General features: G+C 51.1%; 1 protein-coding gene across 2 annotated transcripts in view; it reads right to left on the reverse strand.

The window, feature by feature from the left end:
* Positions 1–8,134, reverse strand: part of GALNT16 (polypeptide N-acetylgalactosaminyltransferase 16) — a 93,873-nt gene extending 85,739 nt beyond the window's left edge. Inside the window, exons 1-2 of one of the 2 annotated variants that reach the window (XM_010335206.3) lie at positions 8,054–8,134; positions 7,349–7,638 (exon numbers count right to left, since the gene is read on the reverse strand). In XM_010335206.3, coding sequence (XP_010333508.1) covers positions 7,349–7,525 — 177 coding nt within the window. In that variant the 5' untranslated portion in view covers positions 7,526–7,638; positions 8,054–8,134. Of the gene's footprint in view, positions 1–7,348; positions 7,994–8,053 lie in introns of those variants that run through there. The other variant, XM_010335205.3, reaches the window with a different exon arrangement.
* Between the last annotated feature and the right edge of the window lie 11,462 nt (positions 8,135–19,596).

The following is a 19,596-nucleotide window of genomic DNA, read 5'->3' on the forward strand; positions in this document are numbered from 1 at the left end:
GGGACCTCCGAGATCCTATAGTTCAACCCTCACCTAACAGATGAGGAAACTAAGGTCCAGAGAGTGGAAGTGACTCACCCAAGGAAACACAGTCCCTTGAGGACAGGGCTGAGTCTAGAAGTGGGATCACTTGGACTTCATCCCCATCCTCTCTCCATCCCCTGCTGACAGCCAGCATCTGTTTCCATCCTGGACCACTCCATTCTGCCTGGCCCACCTAGGGGCCAGGAAAACCCTGCAACAGCACAATTCACATTAGCGGATGTCACCCACCTCTGAACTCTGAGACAATGCTGTCCCTGCTCTACACAGAGCCACACCTCACTTTATGAAATAGCAAGAGAGAGGAGCTGGTGCTCTTCCACGAAATGTGAAGTTGTTCCTAATGGGTCTGGGAAAGTGGAAAGGCTCTACCTGGGCAAACTTGCCTCAATGCCTCCTCCAATGTTGCCCGAGCCTTATCTTGTCTACATAGTATGATGGACAAGCTTCTCCCAGTCACCCCCTCTTTCCCATAGTACGTCTGGCCTGCTATTCCTATCTAGTCTGAAATGTTCACCAAAGTCCCCTGGGTGATCATGCTGTCTCTAGCCAGATGTAGTTCAAGGGCACAGCTGAAGTTTGGGGGTGTGGAGAGACAGGCAGGCCAGGGCGTGGCTCCTCCATAAGCACACAGCTCAGGGGCACTGCCAGCCAGCACCACCCCAGGCAGCAACAGTCAGGGCTCTGGGGGACAGGACAGGTAACCTGGAAATCACACCTGGGTTGGATTGGGAAAGTAGAAGAAGGGGAATATGGGAAGGTCAGACTCAAGGCGCCTCCACCAGGCAGAAACACCTATGCAGGCCTCAGTCCTGGGAGAGGAAAGACCCTAAAGACCAGCACCTCTGACTTTGCAGTTTTGCCTCTGACCAGCCTTGGCTTCCTCTCCCTGTCCTTGCTTGGCAGCTCCAAAGGAACAGGGCGGGGAGGAGCACAGAAGCAGTTATGGATTGCTGGTCGTTATCCCCTCCTGGGCTGGCCTCAGTGCATGGGACCCGCCTACTTCCCAGGGTGCAGGGCTCTTGCAGTGCAGTAACTGGGCCCTATTTCACGACAGAGAGTCTTTTTTTCTCCCTTTCCCAATGCTGTTGGGAGCACTTATGGGCCAACGGAGAGTGTGGAGAGAAACCCTGGCTGGCCTTTGGACAGTTCCAATACTGGATGGTTCTGTGAGAATGTTTTCCTTCTGCTGCAAAGAAATTTCTCCCCCACTGCATCTTTCACCTACTGGCCCCAGTTCTATTCCTTGGAATCCTACAGAATAATTCAAATAAGTCTCTTGCCTTTTCTGAAAGTTGGCTCAATGCTAAGTTTCGATGGGGATTCAGAAGCGTGAGATGTGGTTAAGAAGGTTATACTTTGATTTTGGAGTTAACGAGTGATCTTAACCAGTAATCAAATATGTTTTAAAAATGATTATCCTTACTGGTTTTACACTATCATACCAATGGATGCTTATTACAGAAAACGCAGGGGGAAAACCCAAAGGATGGAAGGAGAGATTGCCCATAATCCTACCTCCTCAACGCTAACATTTTGTTCTGTATGGTTTTTGCATTTGTTCCCCCAACAAACGTTTGTGGAGTGAATACGAAGCAAGGTGCTGATTCGGGTGCCCCAGAAAACAGGTACTGATACACCAGAGTCGGATCTTGCCTAGAAGATGCTCCAGGGGAAGGAGGACATGAACTTGGGCTTTGCAGTCAGAAACACCTAGTGTCAAGTGGACTTACTAGTTGTCAGAGCAAGAGTAAGTCTGTTTGCTCATAGGAGAACCTAACAGGGGTACCTATCTCACTAGATTGTTGAGGGGATTCAGAGAGGTAAACTTGTAAAACACACAGCATCCAGGTCTCCAATGAATGTCATTACCATCAACATAACAGAGTACACAACGATTACGGAGGCTAGACAGGTATGAATCAAAGACCACAAGCTTTCAGAGCAGAGGGACTAAACCACTTGCCACCATTTTCAGAGTGAGCTACACACAGTCGGTGACTGTCCCAGGCAAGCACACTGACTAACTGAACTGAATTTACTGCCCGAGTGCAATCAGCAGTTCACTCATGTCTGAAAGCTCGGCTCCTCTGCTCCTTTCCATGTCTGTTTAGCCTCCTGTATCTTTGCCCTGCTGTTCATAGGGAAAGTGCTTAAGGTCTCCTCAAGAAGCAGACAGGGTATAAATCTTCAATCTTGTAACTGTAATGATGGCTTGGCTGCAGGCTCCCCTTTGACCTCAGGGAAGCTTCCTCCATTACAGTGAGACAGTCCCATGGGCATCTCAGCCTGGCCCTGGTCTGCAGTGGACCCCTACCTCTATCTTAAATGGCATTTCCAGACTCAAGGGTTTCCTCTGCCTGCAGAAAGGGCAAACACAGCCACCAGGGAAGAAAGTCATGCTCCCAAAGCTCTCAGAGTAGCTGGGGGGTGAGAAGAACTGCTGTTACAGCACAGAAATAAAAGATCTGCAGAAGAATGAACAGCACCCTAAAACTAGTCCTGTGCCCTTGGACTTCTGACCTTCCAGGAAGGTGACTCTCAGGCTGCCAGCTCACCTCCCCACCCCCAGTCTTGGTTGCCTCTGGGCTGACCCCATGTCCCCAAGGTAGGTCTCAAAATGGCCCGGGAACAGAACCCATTGACAGGAAATCAGGCCCTTTATATCGGAACATTTTTGGCCAGGCATAGTGGCTCACACTTGTAATCCCAGCAGTTTGGGGAGGATTTGTCCCCAAATCCTCCAAGGTGGGAGGATCCCTTAAGTTCAGAAGTTCGAGACCAGCCTGGGCATCATGGCAAGACCCTATCTCTACAAAAAATTATAAAAATTAGCCAGGTACGGTGGTGTACACTTGTAGTCCTAGCTACTCAGGAGGCTGAGGCAGGAGAATCAATCGCTTGAGCCCAAGAGGTGAAGGTTGCAGTGAATCATGACTGTGCCACTGAACACCAGCCTGGGTAACAGAGAGCTTGTGTCCAGGAAAAAAAAAAAAAAAAAAAAAAAGAAAGAAAGAAAGAAAAGAAAGAAAGAAAAACAAAAGAAAAGAAAAAAATCCAAACATTTTGGCAAAGGGACTTGTGGGTGTTTGTGCTTCTTCCTCCTTACTCGCTTTCTCGAGTGTGGTACCTAAACCAATTAAATACAAAATCACTTTCTGTTATTATATTTAGGCAAATCATATTCCCATAGTTCCAAAATGCACACATTATAAATAAAATATAAATTCCCCTAGATCTTATTAAAGCATCTGCTGTCTGAGAACACTACCAGAAAAGCCATCATTTGCATCCGCTTCTGCTAGGTAAGTGGGGCTCCCTGCAAGGCCTTAAGTGTTCCTGCGGGACCTTCCCCTGACAGCAACATGTCCCTCCATAAGCAGAAGCTTCGTAACACTCTTTGGGAGAACTCCCTTGAAGCCATGTACTTACTCCTAGAAACGGAGCTGTCATCTGCTTATCTCAGGATCAACAAACCTTGCAAATCTTTGAACTCAACTTCAGCCCACAAAATAACAGAGGTCCAGAAATGTTAAGTATTTTGTCTATGGCCATTCAGCGGCATTCCAATTTCAGGCTAAGAAACTCCTGTTTAGGAAAACTCTTGCCAAAATCTTTCACAGTTCTAAATAGGAGACTGTTGACGCAAATGAGTACACCTATACTGAAAATACCCATAATGAATAGTCTTTTTAAAAAACGTAAAGTGATATTCCATGTAACACCTTAGCCTCCCACCCATGCCTGTTAGCGAACGGGCATATGGAAAACCTGAGTCCCAGACCAAAACAACCACAAATGTTCTCCCCAGCTGTGAGGACCGAAGATTCAAGGCCGGCTGTGGCTGCCCTGCCTCCCAGTTTGGCTGCTGTCCTGTGCCAGCATGCATCTGTGTAGACTCAAGGAGATGTCCCCAAATCTACTGTCTTGCCTGTCAAGTACAGCACAGAAAAATCACAAACCTTGCTGCATCGTAAGCAGCCATATAGGGATGGAATCAATATCTCCCTTTAGCTTTACAGATTCCATAACCAAATTGTTCACATCAAAATTGGTGACACATGGGCCGACAGCAGGACAGAATATTAAAAATCAGGACCTCCTCGAGAAATCTGGCCACACGGTTGCCATGCCAACACCCTATAATGCCAAACAAGCATCTCCAAGGTCCAGAAGCAACTTGGCCGGCTTCAAATAGCCCAGACATTGTGAAAGCAGAGCTGCGTCCAGGTCCAGGCACTTCTGCAGACCCTCCCTTTCCCAGCTCAGCTCTCTGATTCCCCAGGGGAGTGATGATGACGCCTGTCTGAATTTGCCAGCCTAGGACAGCAGGGCTAGCCACATCATTCTCTAGGAATCTGAAAATCCACATGCAGTGTCCTGGCCCAACTAGACAGAAAAATGTTTCTGAATAAGTGGTTACCACAAATCGCAGGGAAAAAGTAAATCTTCAGCTGCACCTGCCCCTTTTAAGTTGAACAAAGGGTTTAAAGTCTGCAGAAGCTTGAACATGCATCCCCCTACCTCCTTACTTAGAGCCAGGTTACAACTGGGAATAAAATATTAAGGTGATATGAATATAATATAATAATTTTAAAGGGATGCGAAGCATTGACGGCTCTCAGAAATGAGTGAGAATCTTATTTCACTCCTTTAAGAAGTCTGTGTACTTTGGGAGGCCAAGGTGGGCAGATCACATGAATTCAGGAGTTGGAGACCAGCCTGGGCAACAGTGGAACCCTGTCTCTACTAAAGATAACAAAAATTAGCTGGGAGTGATGACGAACGCCTGTAGTCCCAGTTGCTCGAGAGTCCGAGGCATGAGAATCGCTTGAATCAGGCAGTTGGAGGTTGCAGTGAGCTGAGATCATGCCACCTTACTCCAGCATGGGAGATAGAGTGAGACTCCATCTCAAAAAAAAAAACAAAAAGTCTTGCTGTGTGCATCAGTGTGGGGTTGCAAGAAGCTTCCAGCATAGTTCCTGTATGCATCACTTACATTCGGCTGCAAATCACATGGAAGTGAAGCAATTGAAAGAGAGAACTACAATGATACAATGCAAGGCAGTGTCAAAGGTGGTGTGTGACTGGGGGCCAGTGCTGGTGGAACAGGCATGAGGGCTAAAGCTGAAGAACAAAGATGGAGCTGGCTGTGCCCCTAAGTGGCCACAGAAGGCTCTCCCACTCCCAGGGACTTCCAACCTCCCTTTATTCTGCACCTTCACTTCCCAGCTCCCAGGTATCTCCCTGATACTCCTTCATACTTTAAGCTTAGCTTCCCGCTATGAGCCCTCGTCTCACCTGCAGCAAGTCAAACCCTGTGGGAATAAGCAGGGCCAAGAGGATGTTTACTGGTGACTCTCATGACCTCCGATTCCCACCCCTCAAAATGAGTGCTGAATCCTGCCAGCACGGTCCCCTACGCCATTCTGGGACTCCTGAGAAATGTGAGCGGCCCTCCCAGTGGATCTGCAGGACTCTGGAAGGAGCAGGAGAGAGGTGCATAGGCCAGGTTCCGTTCCGGGTTCAGGGTTCCAAAGCAGCAGTCCCCTCAGCAATCTTCCCTCCTCTCCTCCCTGCCCGACCTCTTTCTCCTCCCCTTCCAACTCCCTCCTCCCATCGTCTCACTGGAAAGAGGGACACAGCATCTGGCCAACCTGCCTTGCCTGAGACCAGGGCTGTTCCTCTCACAGAGTATGAATTGGCAGCTTGGGCTCCTGGGGAGGAAGCTCCCTGGGGTCTGGAGGCCACTACTGGTTTGGACAGTTCCAGCTCCAACCTGTCCCTGTGCTCAGATCATAACACTCTGGGATCTAGGCACAGGAGGCTTTTCCTCATCAGCTTTCTGTCCAAACGGCGACAAGTGCTTTGGAAACTATCCTGGGAGAACTGCCCAGAAGGGAACACTGCACCTAATCGGGCTTGCCCTCAGAGAGTTAGCCCAGACCGGGATCTAGGACAAAACCCACAACCCCACCCCGCCAGTCTCCTCCGGCAAAGCCTGAAATAATGGTTCCTTTACAGGGGACTCGGAATCTGGGGCGGGATGGGAATATGAGGGGACGCTCTCCAATGAACTTCTCGATATGCCCGGGTTCAGCTCTGCCTCTGGACGCGTTTCTCAGATCCGTCTCCACACAAGCCTCAGCCCTCCGGACCTTGCACCTCCCCGAGGAGCTCCTCACGCCTTCTCCCCCAAGCCCAGAGCTTTCCTTGGAATCGCCACGCTCCCTCATTCCCTTTCCCCCGCCCCACTCGGCTCTCCTCTTCCTGGTCCTCATCCGGCCAGGCTGCCCCGCCCTGGTGGGTGCCGAGGGTCGCCCGAGGCTCCGGACCACCAACCGCCCAGTCTGGAAGAACGCGCCTGCCCGAGCGCGCTCTCGGCGGGTGCCGAAGCCTCCCGCCTCAACAGGTGCTCCTGCCCGGCCACACGCAGCTCAGTCACCTGAGACTCGGACAGAGACGGCAGCAGGATCGCCCCCTGCAGGGCGGCTGCGGCTCCGCACTCCCCCGCCCGGGTCCCCAGAGTGCCAAGGGCCCCCACAGCCCCGCCGCCGCCCCCGCTGTGCCACGCCGCCTTTGTTTCTCCGCCCGTTTAGATGTCGCGAGGCTGATTTCACGCAAGGGCGTCGCCAAGCCCGGGCGCCGATACCGCCCGCCTTCCCGAGGTAGCGGACCCTAATGTTGGGAGTGATGGACCGGTACAGGACGAGACCTCTCCCCAACCCGGAGAACTCTAGGGGAGCTGGGTGTTCGCGCCGAAGAAGCAGGTTCAAGTTGACCCGGGCTCAGAAGGGGGCGCGAAGCCAGGCGCAGCGCCCAGAGAGCCTTCCCTACCCACGCCCCCCACCCGATGTCCTTTGCCCCCAGAAAGGAGAGGGGCTGCGCACTGCCACCTACACGCTCGGCTGCGAGTGGCTGCCACCCCCCGCTGGCCGCGCGCTGGGTCCGGCAGCCTTCCGGGGCACACAAGGCTCCTGCAGCCCACCGGCCCCCGGCCCGGGCAGCGCAGAGCGAGGAGAGCCGCCACGTTCCCAGTCGCGCGCGCACGCCGGGCCCACCAAACTTGCAGCACTTTCTCCCAGCCCCCACCCGCTGTCACCCTCCCTTAGTCGGTGCGCCCCGGCCCTAGCGCCAGGCAGAGGTTGCCATAACAACGGGCAGGAATGCTCCAACAGATACCGAGCCGGCCCGGCGCAGCGGGTACTCAGCCCCTGGCCGGGCCCCGCGCCCTCGGCCGCCGCGCATGGGCTGGACGCGCGCAGCTGCTCCCTAGCCGGCAGCCCTGCGCTCGGGGCATACTCACAATGAGCGGGATGGTGCGGTCCTCGCGGAGCTGCTCTGGCCTCCCGCCGGCCCTCTGAGCGCCCCGGCCGCTGGATGATGCTGCGTGGGCTCGGTTGTCCTGCCATAAGTAGTAGAAAGTGCCCAGGATCCAGGCTACGGTCAGGATGGCGATGGCATTGGCGCGGATCTTCCTCATGGTGGACAGACGGGCCCCCCGGATGGGGGCCGGGGCCGGCGTGCTCTCGGGGCCGGGGCGGGGACGCTCGCAGCCCCAGCTGTTTGTTTTCGCTCGCGCCTAGCTGCTCAGTCCTGCAGAGCAGAAAAAGGAGAGAGATGGGGCGGGCGAGTGGGGGGGGCGGCTGTTAGGGAGAGACGGAGCTCAGAGCGATCCTCACGGTCCTAATGCCCTTCAGCCCCGAGCGCGCGCGTCCCCCAGGCGCCCATTCATTCGCGCGCAGGGCCAGCCCCGCGCTCCAGTCACCGCCGGCCGACCCACCCGGCCACTGCGCACGGGAAGAGAAGCGCGCCGGGTGGGAAGCGGCGCGGGCCTTCCTCCCGCGCCCGGGAGCCTGGCGAGACAGACGCCCGCGGCAGAATGGCGACTGGCCAGAGCCAGCCTCGGCTCCCACCGCTAGGTGATCGAACGCCCGGCAGCTGCCCCCGCGCGGCCCTGGTCGGTCCCGCCTACCCACACCCACCCCCAGACCGAGCGGCCCTGAGTCACCGACTGGAGACGCGCGACCCCCGATCTGGGCCCGCGCCGCGGAGCTGCAGTTCCGGGCTGCGCTCTGGCGCGGGATTCAAGGTGTGTTTGGCGAGTCCTTGGGTAGGGGCGGCTGGGTGGGGGAGAGTCCTGAGTTTGTACTGGAATCTGCAGCCGAGATTAGCCCAGACAAGGCCCGCCCAGCGGAGGGATTGGAAGCTGGTGCACTTGACATTCGAAGAGAGCGAAGGGGAAACGATGCTGCCTCACACCCAGTGCTAGGAGAGTGGGGGTACAGCCATTCCACATTTTTCACTGGCCTGGGGCTCTCAGATGTCATGATGCTTCCCTCCATCCCGCCTCACGGACCCCTGGACAACCCTGAAATATCATCGTCAGCATTATTTCATCGGAAAGAAGGGAAGCCAGAGAGCCCGGATGATTCTCCGGAGGCCACACAGCTAATTAGTGGGCAGAGCCCAGTCTACAAGCCATCTCTCCATCTGACCCCTTTTGACGAAGTGCAAAACGCAGTGGTGAGAGGACACAGACGTTCAGATTCCGCCCCAGCCCTGGAGGCGCTGAGAATCAGCCACGAACTACTCTCACTCCAGGTGGAAGGCAAGTGGCTTAGACGAGTTTTTAGGAGACCAGCACAGGGTCGGGCACAGAGTGCTCAATGAATAAATGTGTAACGACAAAGTAGGGATCCAAAAGAGGAAGAAATAATTTATTGTAAGGTGATCTTTGGGAAAGCCTTCAGAGAGGGTGGACGAATCACTTAAGAAGCAAGGAAGTGGGAGGTGAGGGCAGGGGAGGGACGGCAGGAATAGGCCTTGCAAAGATCCAGAGGATGGAAGTGCTTGATGTGTTCAAAGCTTCCTGGCGTTGCAGGGGCCCTAGGATTTGATGGGACTTGAGGTTGGCCATCCTGGGTGAATCTGGACTCAGAAGGTTCCTGAATGCCAGAGATAGAGCTGGTGAGGAGTCTGCTTCCTGCTGGCACTGCTGGACATCATGACTCCTCCAAACACCCACATAGGGTCCAGCCTCCAAATGAAGCCACCTGGGAAATCAGGCAAACTGAGGTCACAGCATCATGCCCCCAACAAGGGTTCCATGAGCACCATCCTGAGAAACAGAAGTAAAATCAGTTGGTGTTTCTCCATTTCTCCAGCACTTGAGACTGAACCACACACATAATCAATACATTTCTGTTAAAGTGAAGAAACCCCTAGTTGGGTTTTTGCTGCAGAAAACCCAGGATCATCACTGTAACTTTGATACCCTCACTCAGAAGCCTATCATGAGGACACTTAGACTAGTTCAAAAGTGACCCAAGCAGGAATGGGACCTCAAAAGAAGAGAATGCACAAAAGAGGGCCTCACAAAGGGTCTACCCAAGTAGCAGAGAGTTTCAGGAACAAGGTGTGGCAGGGGCAAGGGCGTGGAGATGCCAGATGCTCTCCCAGGTCTCTCTTGCTTGGGGAGATTAATGCACTAGGGGCCAGGGCTGGTTTGCATAGATGGAGAAAACCAGTGTGAAACCACCGTCTGTTTCCACAGGAATCAAAGGGCAGATCCAGTGGTCATGCCATCTGTGGGAGGCCAGGAAAGACCTCGCTGCTTAGGAATCAGGCTCCACAGACCTCTCAGGTCAACCAAGAAAGTGTAAGGGAACTCCCCTCCTGATGCCCCCATTTTCACGCATCTCTCAGATGAGCCTGGTGAAAGACTTGGGGAGTAGCCCTGTTGTCACAGGCTGCTCCCCTCATCCCAGCCTGGTCTGTGCATATCTAGTTGTCTTTGGATGTGGGATCTGGAGACATCACATCGCCTCCTGGTGAAAAGCTCCAAACTCACCCTCATCACAGGGATGAAGCTGGACCATGCTGACTGAACCCAGGCTGATGGGGCTTCTGGTAACTCCAAAAGGAAGGCTCCATGGGGGGAAGGAGGGAGGGTGGGATGGGCTGGAATGTGGCAGGGTTTCTAACGTCTCACCAGTTACTGCCCAGGGCTCAGTGGTGAGGATGCTATCTATCTGCCCCAAATGGTCACTCCCTGGTAGTTCTGTTCCCAAGAGAAGGAAGGCTTCCTTGGCCTCCACTACCAGAAAGACTGCACAGAAGTGGAGTGTAGCCTCTCTAGATGACCTCACCACAGCTCTTCCTTAGATGGGCACCTCCCTGGGGCATGATGGGGATGGGGTGGGGGTAATGACCCTGCTCATTTGGCTGACAGGAATTCCACATAGACAGAGGTGGGGTAACGTGCCTGAAGCCACAGGCACTCTGGCAGAGCCAGAGACCAGGAATCACCACCTTGGCTACAGTCTGTGGTCTTTGTTTCCGATTCTAATCCCTGAAGTGGGTGCAGAACTGGCCCTCCCTGGGATAGGTTTCAATGCTCAGAAATGACCATGAGTGTTGTTTCCTCTCTGGTGCTAGGAATAGATTCCAGCAGCACCACAGAATCCCAGCAACATCTAAGGGAGTCACCGTTTCTTCACATATGCTGAACTTTGAAAACAAAAGTCATCATAATAGCTACAGTTTACTCAGTACCTACCAGGTGCCAGCCACCGTGCCACCACGTCACATATACTGTCTCTAAAGCCCCTACAACCCTGAGCTAAGGACGATCATATCCCCAACTGCAGATGACGATGCCGAAGCTCAGAGGCCGCTCAACTTGCCTGGAACCTACAGCAAGTAAGTGGTGAAGCTCAGGTTAAGTCCTGTGCCGTTTTCAACGCTTGTGTCTGGGTACGAGTGCAGGGCTTCGGAGGCCGCCGGGATATCTGCAATGTGGTCAAAATCTCTGTATGCAGGAGCATCACTTCCCCTGTCCTCAGTTCTCCATTTTCTCCTCTATAAAAGGAGGGATACGAGATGCGGAGGGTGGGGGGGTCCCACCAACTGTGCCACTTCGAACTTGCATTTCCTTCCTTTCCGCATTTCTCTTAGGCACAGTTCACATTGTTTTAAAGCTGTTAAAGCCAGCACTCATGGTAAGCTGGGCAAAGTGCCACATGCCCCTGGGACTCCCAGATCCCCCAGGGAGTGCTGCTCTGCCTCCCGTGCCTTTGGTGTGGGGTTGCAGAGGAGTGGATAACCGAGGAGGAGAGGGTAGAGCTCAGTGTAAGGCCCTGGCTGTAGAGATGGACAACCTGAACTTGAATGCTGATCCTGTCACAAACGAAGAAAGTGACTTGGGCAAACTCTTAACCTCAGTTTCCTCAACTGCAAAATGGGGCACTGATAGCCCTTACTTCACAGCCTTGTTGGGAAAGACAGGATGAAATACAGTGTTGTAAAATCCAGTGCCTAGTAAGCACCCCAGTACCCCGGACAGTGGGGGGCTCTCTCCTGCAGGCTGTTGCTGGCTGCTGGAGGTGAAAGGGGCCTCCTGAAAGGGCTTGCTGACTATTGCTGCCAAGAACAGATCTGAGGAAAGCCTCTCTGGCCATGGCTAATGTCCAGCAGTTGTAGACTGTTCCGTCTGTGGGTGGGTGGCTGCCCCTTCCAGAGCCTCTGCTGAGCAGCTGGAGGCAAGGCAGGGGAGAGGCACCGAGCAGGGCCCCAGCCTCCCATTCATTACCTTTGTTTAAGATGCTGGGCCAGCTCAGAAGCTCTTGTTCTGTCTGCAGCAGCAGGGCCCAGAAGGTAAGGAGCAGACCTGATTGGACACCGTCACCAGCCTGTGTCTGCTCTAAGCAGGAAAGAAGGCAAGGATGGTAGAAAGAATGTATGTTACCATGCAACAGGCAATGTGCTGATACACGATCTCAGAATACTCACAACGACCCTGTTAGGAAGACGCAATCATCCCTCTTCCACAGGGGAGGAGACTGATGCCCGAGGAGGTGCCAGCATCAAGTGGAGCATGCGCTGCCCACTGCCAGCTGAGAACACTCAATGCTCCAATTGTCTCTGAGGAAAAGATATTTATAAGGTGAGTTTCTATAAACCATCATAGATGAAGGAAAGGACTTAGCTCTTTAAAAGGAACTTGGCAGTTTTCTTATTGTCAATCCTCCACCCCCATTTGTCTGATAACCTTGGTTTATTACTTATTAGTTTCTGCCACTGGAGTATCAGTTCCAAGAGGACTGGGGTTCTTGTATAGTTTGTTTAGCACTGTTTCCCCGGTGCTTATAGTAGTGGCAGATAGTACATGCTTGTTAGTGCGTACTATTTAGTTTTTTGTTTGTTTGTTTAAACCCCTTGGAATGCGATCCCATAGGTATTTGTTGATGGAAGGAAAGGAGAGAAAGAGGGATGGAGGAAAAAAAGACAGGGTACTCTATGAAACATGGACTACTCTTTTCAGCCAAGCACTTGAGAAATGGGTACAGGACTAGAGCACAGACAAAGGGGGTGACTTGTCTAGGATCAGGAAGGGCCAGTGCAGTGAGTCCCCTGCCAGTGCTTCCTTCCACAGTCATGGAGCCAGGGGCCAAACCCTCCTGCCCCAGGATGAGGGGGAGAGAAAGTCCTCTGTGGTCTCGCCAGAAGTAGCAGAAGGAATGACTCCAATTCTGGTGGACAGCTACAAGAATCATAAACGTTAATATGGATCATGAAATAACCCAGGTGTTGCATTAGGGAATAATAGGATTGCAGAGGCTGCAGGCTAATTAGAAATGTGTCAAATGCTTTTCATTAACAAGCAAGGAATTTGTACAAAGGAGAAATACATAAATAAAACCACTCCTCAATAGAACTGGTCCCAGAGGCAGAGCCCTTTCCAAGGGCTCTCTGACATTCCCATCTCCACTAACTTCTGAGCCCCTTCTCATTCTCTGTGGCCTCTGCAGAGCTGAGTGACCAAGGTCCTCAGACCAGACTAGATGGCCCAAGATGCCAGGTTAGTGCCTACTATGTGCCTGTTTCTCCCTTGGATGGGAGCTCCTCTGAGCCGAGCCTGGCAGCCTCTTTTTGTGTATCATGAGTTTCTAGCAGTGTTGGGCATCTTGGCAGCACTCACTAAATATCTAGGCAGAGTAAATGAATGAATATTGAGGATGGCAGCTGCTGCTACTCCCCATTCTGTCCCATGAAAATGCCAAATAGCACACTCAGACTGTAAAGCCAGTGCCTGATTGCCCATTGGGGTGGAATTTCCAGTCTCTTCCTTACCTTTCCTTCTTGAACACCTACCATGCCAGGCACTTCTAGGTACTGGGGATACAAAAATTAATAGAATCTGGTTGTAGCCTCTGAAGAGTCCAGTAACTGACAATGGGGAAATACACATAGATGATAACAGGATGAGTCCAGGTATAATGGCTCATCCCTATAATCCCAGCACTTTGGGAGGCCAAGGCAGGAGGGTTGCCTGAGGCCAGGAGTTTGAGACCAGCCTGGGTGACATAGCGATCCCTCGTCTTCACTAAAAATTTAAAAATTATCTGGGCCTCATGGTGATTGCCTGTAGTCTTAGCTCCTCACGAGGCTGAGTGGAGAGGATAGCTTGAGCCTAGGAGTTCGAGGTTGCAGTGAGCTATGACCATGGCACTCCACTCCAACCTGGGTGACAGAGCAAGACCCTGCCTCAAAAGAAAAAAAAATCACAAGATGACTTAATAGAGCTCCACAGAACACTGTCCTAACAGTAACACTGAAGCAGGAAAGAAAGAGGGTAGAATTCGGTGGTCAGTTGGAGGTGGGTGTGAGAGAAAGGATTTGAGAACAGCATGTAAATTTCTTGCTTAGGAGACTAGTGCTTTGGTGTAATGGAACCATTAACTGAAGTGGGGAAGACAGGAGGAGGAGCCAATTTGGGGAGGTGTGTTCAGTGAACCTGAGCTCTCTGTGGTCAGTCCAGGAAGGTATCTGTAAACCCAGATCTGGAGCTCAGAGAGAATGGATGGTGCCAGTCAGGTAGAGATGAGAAAGCCAGAAACACAACAAGGGCTAATATGTTGCTGGGTGGCTGCCTATGTACCCAGCACCTAGGCACAACAGAAAAGCCATGTTGTCGGAGATGAGGGCTTCTGGATGCCTCGTGTGGTGATGGAAAGAAAACTGACATTTTTTTTTTTTCTGCCTCTGTCAAATGCCTTAATTCAAGTCCCTGGACTCAGGCTCTTGGGGAATATTCATTGCTTTATCAGAAACCTTACCATCTGGTACATATCAGGATGGACCCCTTGACCTAGGGTTTGAATAAAATTTGGCTCAATATCAAAAAGGTCAGGTGACAAGACCAAAGAGAATTGGAGAGAGATCCCTAGTCCTGGCCCTGCATTTCCCTCAGTCTAATGGTGCTTACAATTGATATCTCCGTTTTCCTTGTAGAACTGGGAAGCAGAAATTAAAGTAATATTCCTGGGATTGGTATATATCTTGAAGCTCTCAGCAAGGCTGAAAATACCCATCGATATATTTTGAAGTGTAATTTCTACTCCCTTACCAGTCAAAATAATTGAACGGGAAGAAAAAGCTGTTAATGCAGGAAGCATATAACATCAGATCCACATTGCCTGGAAATTTACCATTTCAAAGCAATTGAAGGCATTTACAGCCCATGTTTACAGTCCTACGTGTCCCCTTCTCACTGAAGCCACCCTCTGAAGCCATCAAAAGGCCCATCAGTCTGGCTTGGACGCTGAAATTGCTCACAGTGTCTGGAGCTGTTGCCAAAACAGGGAGGGTTTTAAAATATCATCCTGCCATTTTATCAGCATGTAAATCGTGGGGAGTTTCCTCCTGGTAGGTGGTAGGAAACAGCTGGGGCTGCCTGTCAGTGCTCATGGAGCCAGTGGTGGCAGAGCTCCATGGTGGCATGGCCAGGCACATCCTTCCCACGCACAGCTTGTCTTCTTAGTTGTCTAGTCTAAGTTGACATTTCTCCCTTTTGCCCAACAAGAAAATACCTGCCCGGGGACAGTAAGCCAGGGGGCTGCAGGTTTTTTGGCGGAGGGATGGTGCTATGCTGTCTCTCACAGCCTTTGCCTGGCCCCTGAATCTCAGCCTGGAGCCCGGCAGGATAGACAGACAATAGCTTTGCCGGCAGTCATCTTCTGTCTTCTGCCAATACTTGTGTATGGGTGGGCGGGCGGGTGCATGTGTGCGCATGCTCTGTTTTCTATTGGAATTTGACTTCAGGCTTTTCCTGGAATGGCTAATTTCTTTCCTCCTATTTGTGTCCACTGGAGGAAATTTCTAAATCCATGTTTGATCATTTGTCTTTCATTCCACCTCTGAATCACTCATTTTTACAAAGACCATTACCTAAAGATGGAGCACTCAATATGTTCTTGGGCAACTGGGACAATTGGGAGATGGGAAACCTGAGTTTTAGAAATTACACTTCAGAATATATCGATGGATATCTTCAGCCTAGTAGGATATACTGGGCTATAAACCAATCCCAGGAACATTACTTTAATATCCACTTAGTAGCTAATATGCTAACAACCAGCATGGCAACCCTGGAAAAGTCTCTTATCTAGGGCCTCTTTCGCATGTTTACAGGGAGGGCTTTGGAAAAAAAAAAAGGTGGGTGGGTACAGTGGCTCACACCTGTAATCCCAGCACTTTGGGAAGCCAAGGCAGGTAGATCACAAGGTCAAGAGATGGAAACCATCCTGGCCAACATCTCTACTAAAAATACAAAAAAATTAGCCAGGCATGGTGGTGCACACCTGTAGTCCCAGCTACTCAGGAGGCTGAGGCAGGAGAATCGCTTGAACCCGGGAGGCAGAGGTTGCAGTGAGCTGAGATCATGCCACTGCACTCCAGCCTGGGTGACAGAGTGAGACTCAAAAAAAAAAAAAAAAAAAAAAACAGAGACAAAGAGAAAGGAAGGAAGGAAAGGAGGAAGGGAGGGCAGGAAGGCAGGCAGGCAGGCGTGAACTTGGAAGCTCCTTTCAAGTGCTAGCATTTTAGAATTCTATTTAATTTTTTTTTTTTTTTTTTTTGAGACGGAGTCTCACACTGTTGCCCAGGCTGGAGTGCAGTGGCACAATCTTGGCTCACTGCAGTCTCTACCTCCTAGGTTCATGCAATTCTCCTGCCTCAGCCTCCTGAGTAGCTGGTATTACAGATGTACACCACCACACCTGGCTTATTTTTTGTATTCTTAGTAGAAATGGGGTTTCACTATGTTGGCCAGACTGGTCTCGAACTCCTGACTTCGTGATCCACCTGCCTCGGTCTCCCAAAGTGCTGGGATTACAGGCATGAGCCACCCTGCCTGGCCTATTTTCTTGTTTTAATGTTTTAAACCATCCCCTGCCTCAGCAAGAATGATGGGCAATCAATTAGGATACAATTTTCTTTATTATCATTTGATTCTCCTCTCTACATCTTACACACAAACACATCCCAACAACTTAAAATAGTCCATTTGATCAAGAATCTGGAAACTTCTGGATTACAGCAGACTTGAAAAAGGAGAAATTGGAAGAATGTACAAGAAATTGGTACATCCAGGGATGCCTCTAAGGAGGGGAATTTGAAGAGAATAGGAGTACGAGAGAGACCTTCACTGTATGTACCCTTTTGTGCCTTTCAGGTTTTTTTTTTACCACTTTACCTAAAATTTTCTTCCAGCAAGAGAAAAGTTTTCCTTCCTCTTTCTTCTATCACAGGCCTCTCTGCAGCTCAGTGCCTAGGGGAAGAGGAGCCCAGTGACTCAGCTGGAGTCACACCCTGGAAGCTGTCTTCAGACCAGGCCCTCCCTGAGGCAAACGCCCCTCTCCATCGGGGCTGGCCAACAGCCCTGCTCCCCTGGCTGCCCCATGCTCCTGGAGGGGTTCTGTGGGTACGCACCCGCTGCTGGCTGCCCTTGTCACTGGCATGCATCTGAGCTGTCAAGCTGCGTAGGGACCCCATTCAGGGTGCTCCAGTAGGGGGCTGGCCCTATAGCTCCAGCAACCAGATGGGCAAAGAGGCCTAAGAATTCAGCAAAGGGGAAAGTGCATCCAGCCTTAAATTCTCCAGGCCGTGCCAACCCGTTTCAAAGGCAGACTGCCTTTGTTTGTTTTCTACTCCTAATATGACATGAGGAAAGGCTCATAAAAAAGAATAAAACGGAGAAAGATGAGTGGGAGACAGGGTCCTCACAGATCCCGTTGCTCCTGGCCGCACCCCCAAAGTGCTTGCCTCCACGTGGCAGAGCTGGGCTGCCGCATCCCTGGCGGGGTCCTGCTGCCTGGTCTCCCCAGTGCCGGCTCCTCATCAGCTTTCCCCGATGACACCCAGCCTCCGCCTGACCTTCCCCTTCTGATTATAACCCTGAAGGGGTGCTGGCCCATCCCTTGTGTGTCCTACTTCCCGATGCCCCTCATTACCTATTTGGCCTACTTATGGCACTCCCACACTGCCAAGAAACAGCTGTCATCACTGAGGTCTGCTTCCCATCTGCAGCTCTCGTTGCCCAACAACCAAGATTGTTCCTCCATTCACATTCCCCACCCGCTACCTCTTTCCAGAATCAACACAGCCAATCTCCTCTTAGCAAGTAAAAAATACTCATGTCCTTCCTTTGTATAACGCCTTACTGGGAATCCAGAGACCATAGTGCTTAGGTTTGGTAAGTGGTCTCCACAGATAGGGTGGGAAGAGGCCACATGAGTCCTCTGAAGTCCTAACTCTGCTAAAAGATACTCTTCTGAAAACGGTTCTGCACACTGCCCATGCTCAATCTGGGGTGCCCTGGCTGTGCTGAAGCACTGACTGCTGACCTCAGATTGCTAACCCCAACTGCACACAGGCCCAGGTGGGGTTGGGCTGTCCCCTCGCAGGCCACAGGAAGGGGGAGGCAAAAAGATAATCAAGAAGCCATGCAAGTCAGCCAAGCAGCAGCAGACGGGGATGTGCGCTGGGTGGAGTGGACAAACAGCACGAGGAAAATCAGCTTCGGGGGACAGAAAAAGCCAAGTGGAAACTGTAATAAATACTAAAACCAGAAAAGCCTGAAGAGAGTCCATCCAGGGAGCAACGGCAGGATGGCTAACATCACTGGAGTTAGGTCAGAGGGGAGGACGGCCGGAGGGGCAAGGGGGCATTCCAGGGGCTGGGGGCCAGAGAAACGGCACAACGTAAGCACCATTTCTCTTGGCAGAAGGGGAGGGAAGGGTCACTCACCTTGCAAGCTGTTGGACTCATTGGCTGCCACAGCGGTCTATTTAAAACACACCAGGCATTTTGCCTCATTCTGTTTCTCTGCCCAGGAAAGGCTAGAGCCAAAGGCTGAGGGAAGGATTCCAGAATCAGGACCCTGCATGGATGACTTGGCTGAGACCACGAAGATCCCTGCTCCATCCTGAATGACCCCCAGGTACATCCCCCACCCCCACCAAAGCTGCCAGGCCACTCAGCTCCTCGCATATTGAACACAGTCCCTAAGGCAGCTTGTGGTATCCACTTCCGCTGGGAAAGACTCAATGGCTTCCTTCATCCTGTCTTCAAACTTGTCAGCAAGCAGATGCTGCTCAAATCTAACAGCTGCTCTAAGGGCACGCTGAAAGGGTGCTTCCTGACCAGTGGGAATATTCTTCTTGATAACTGAGAGGCCTTGGGTGATAGGACTATGGGAAGACAAAGACACGAGCATGAAAGGGCATCAAGGATAAAACGGCCCTAGGGAAACCACATGGGACTTGAATTGGAAAGCACTAAGAGCCTCACTCTTTCCCCTGGATTGTATATCTTCACTAAGTTCTAATTTGGAGAAGAACTGACTCCTTATCCACCTGCCACAGGTAAAGTATTAATAAAATATAAGGCTAGGGTCTAGGAGAAGTGGCCCAGGAAGGCCATCCATGCAAATTTTGCTTCCTTCCTACTTGGAGGGCTGGGGACGAAAGGTCCTTCCTTCTCTGGCTCGTAAGCACATGAGTTGCATGAAACACTGTCCGAGAAGGCAGAATATAAGCCCTCTGTTCTGCATGAGATTCATATTCTTGAAAGACTTAGCATATAAATCAAATTTTACCTGCCAGAGAAGCTGGTTTTTCAAAATAAATTTGAAGTCAATCCTATGTTTATACAAAAGGATAGCCTGTGAAGGTGAATAACCATCCCAGTTCACATTTGCAAATTGGGAACTCTGAATGTCTGACTTGGAGGATGGGGCAGGGGGTTCTGTCTAGAGATTCATCTACGGTGGGCTTTTAGGTTGCAAATAAGCATTACTCTGAAAAACAAACAAAAGACAATTTTTAAGAAACATTTTTAATGGAAAATTTCAAATATAAATATATAAATTAGAGGGCCCAATATAATAAACACACAGCTTCAATGATTCTAAATCCATGGCCAATATGTGAGAAATGTGGACTTTTGAACCAGCTAACAGATACAGAGGATAAACTTCATGGTACGGAACAAAAATAATAATTAGTCCTACTGAGGCTGCAGTATCCAAAAGGTTTCTGCATAAATGCCCTAAACTAGAGCCTAAAGTATGACATGAAGGGGTGGAGAATATTCTTAGTTAGCAACCAAGGAAGAAACCTGGGAATCAAAACACAAAACAAAACCACACACACACACACACACACACACACACACACGCACACACAGTCTCTCTGAAGGATGCAAATTAAT

Source organism: Saimiri boliviensis, chromosome 2 (assembly GCF_048565385.1).
Source record: "Saimiri boliviensis isolate mSaiBol1 chromosome 2, mSaiBol1.pri, whole genome shotgun sequence".
Taxonomy (NCBI): Eukaryota; Metazoa; Chordata; class Mammalia; order Primates; family Cebidae; genus Saimiri; species Saimiri boliviensis.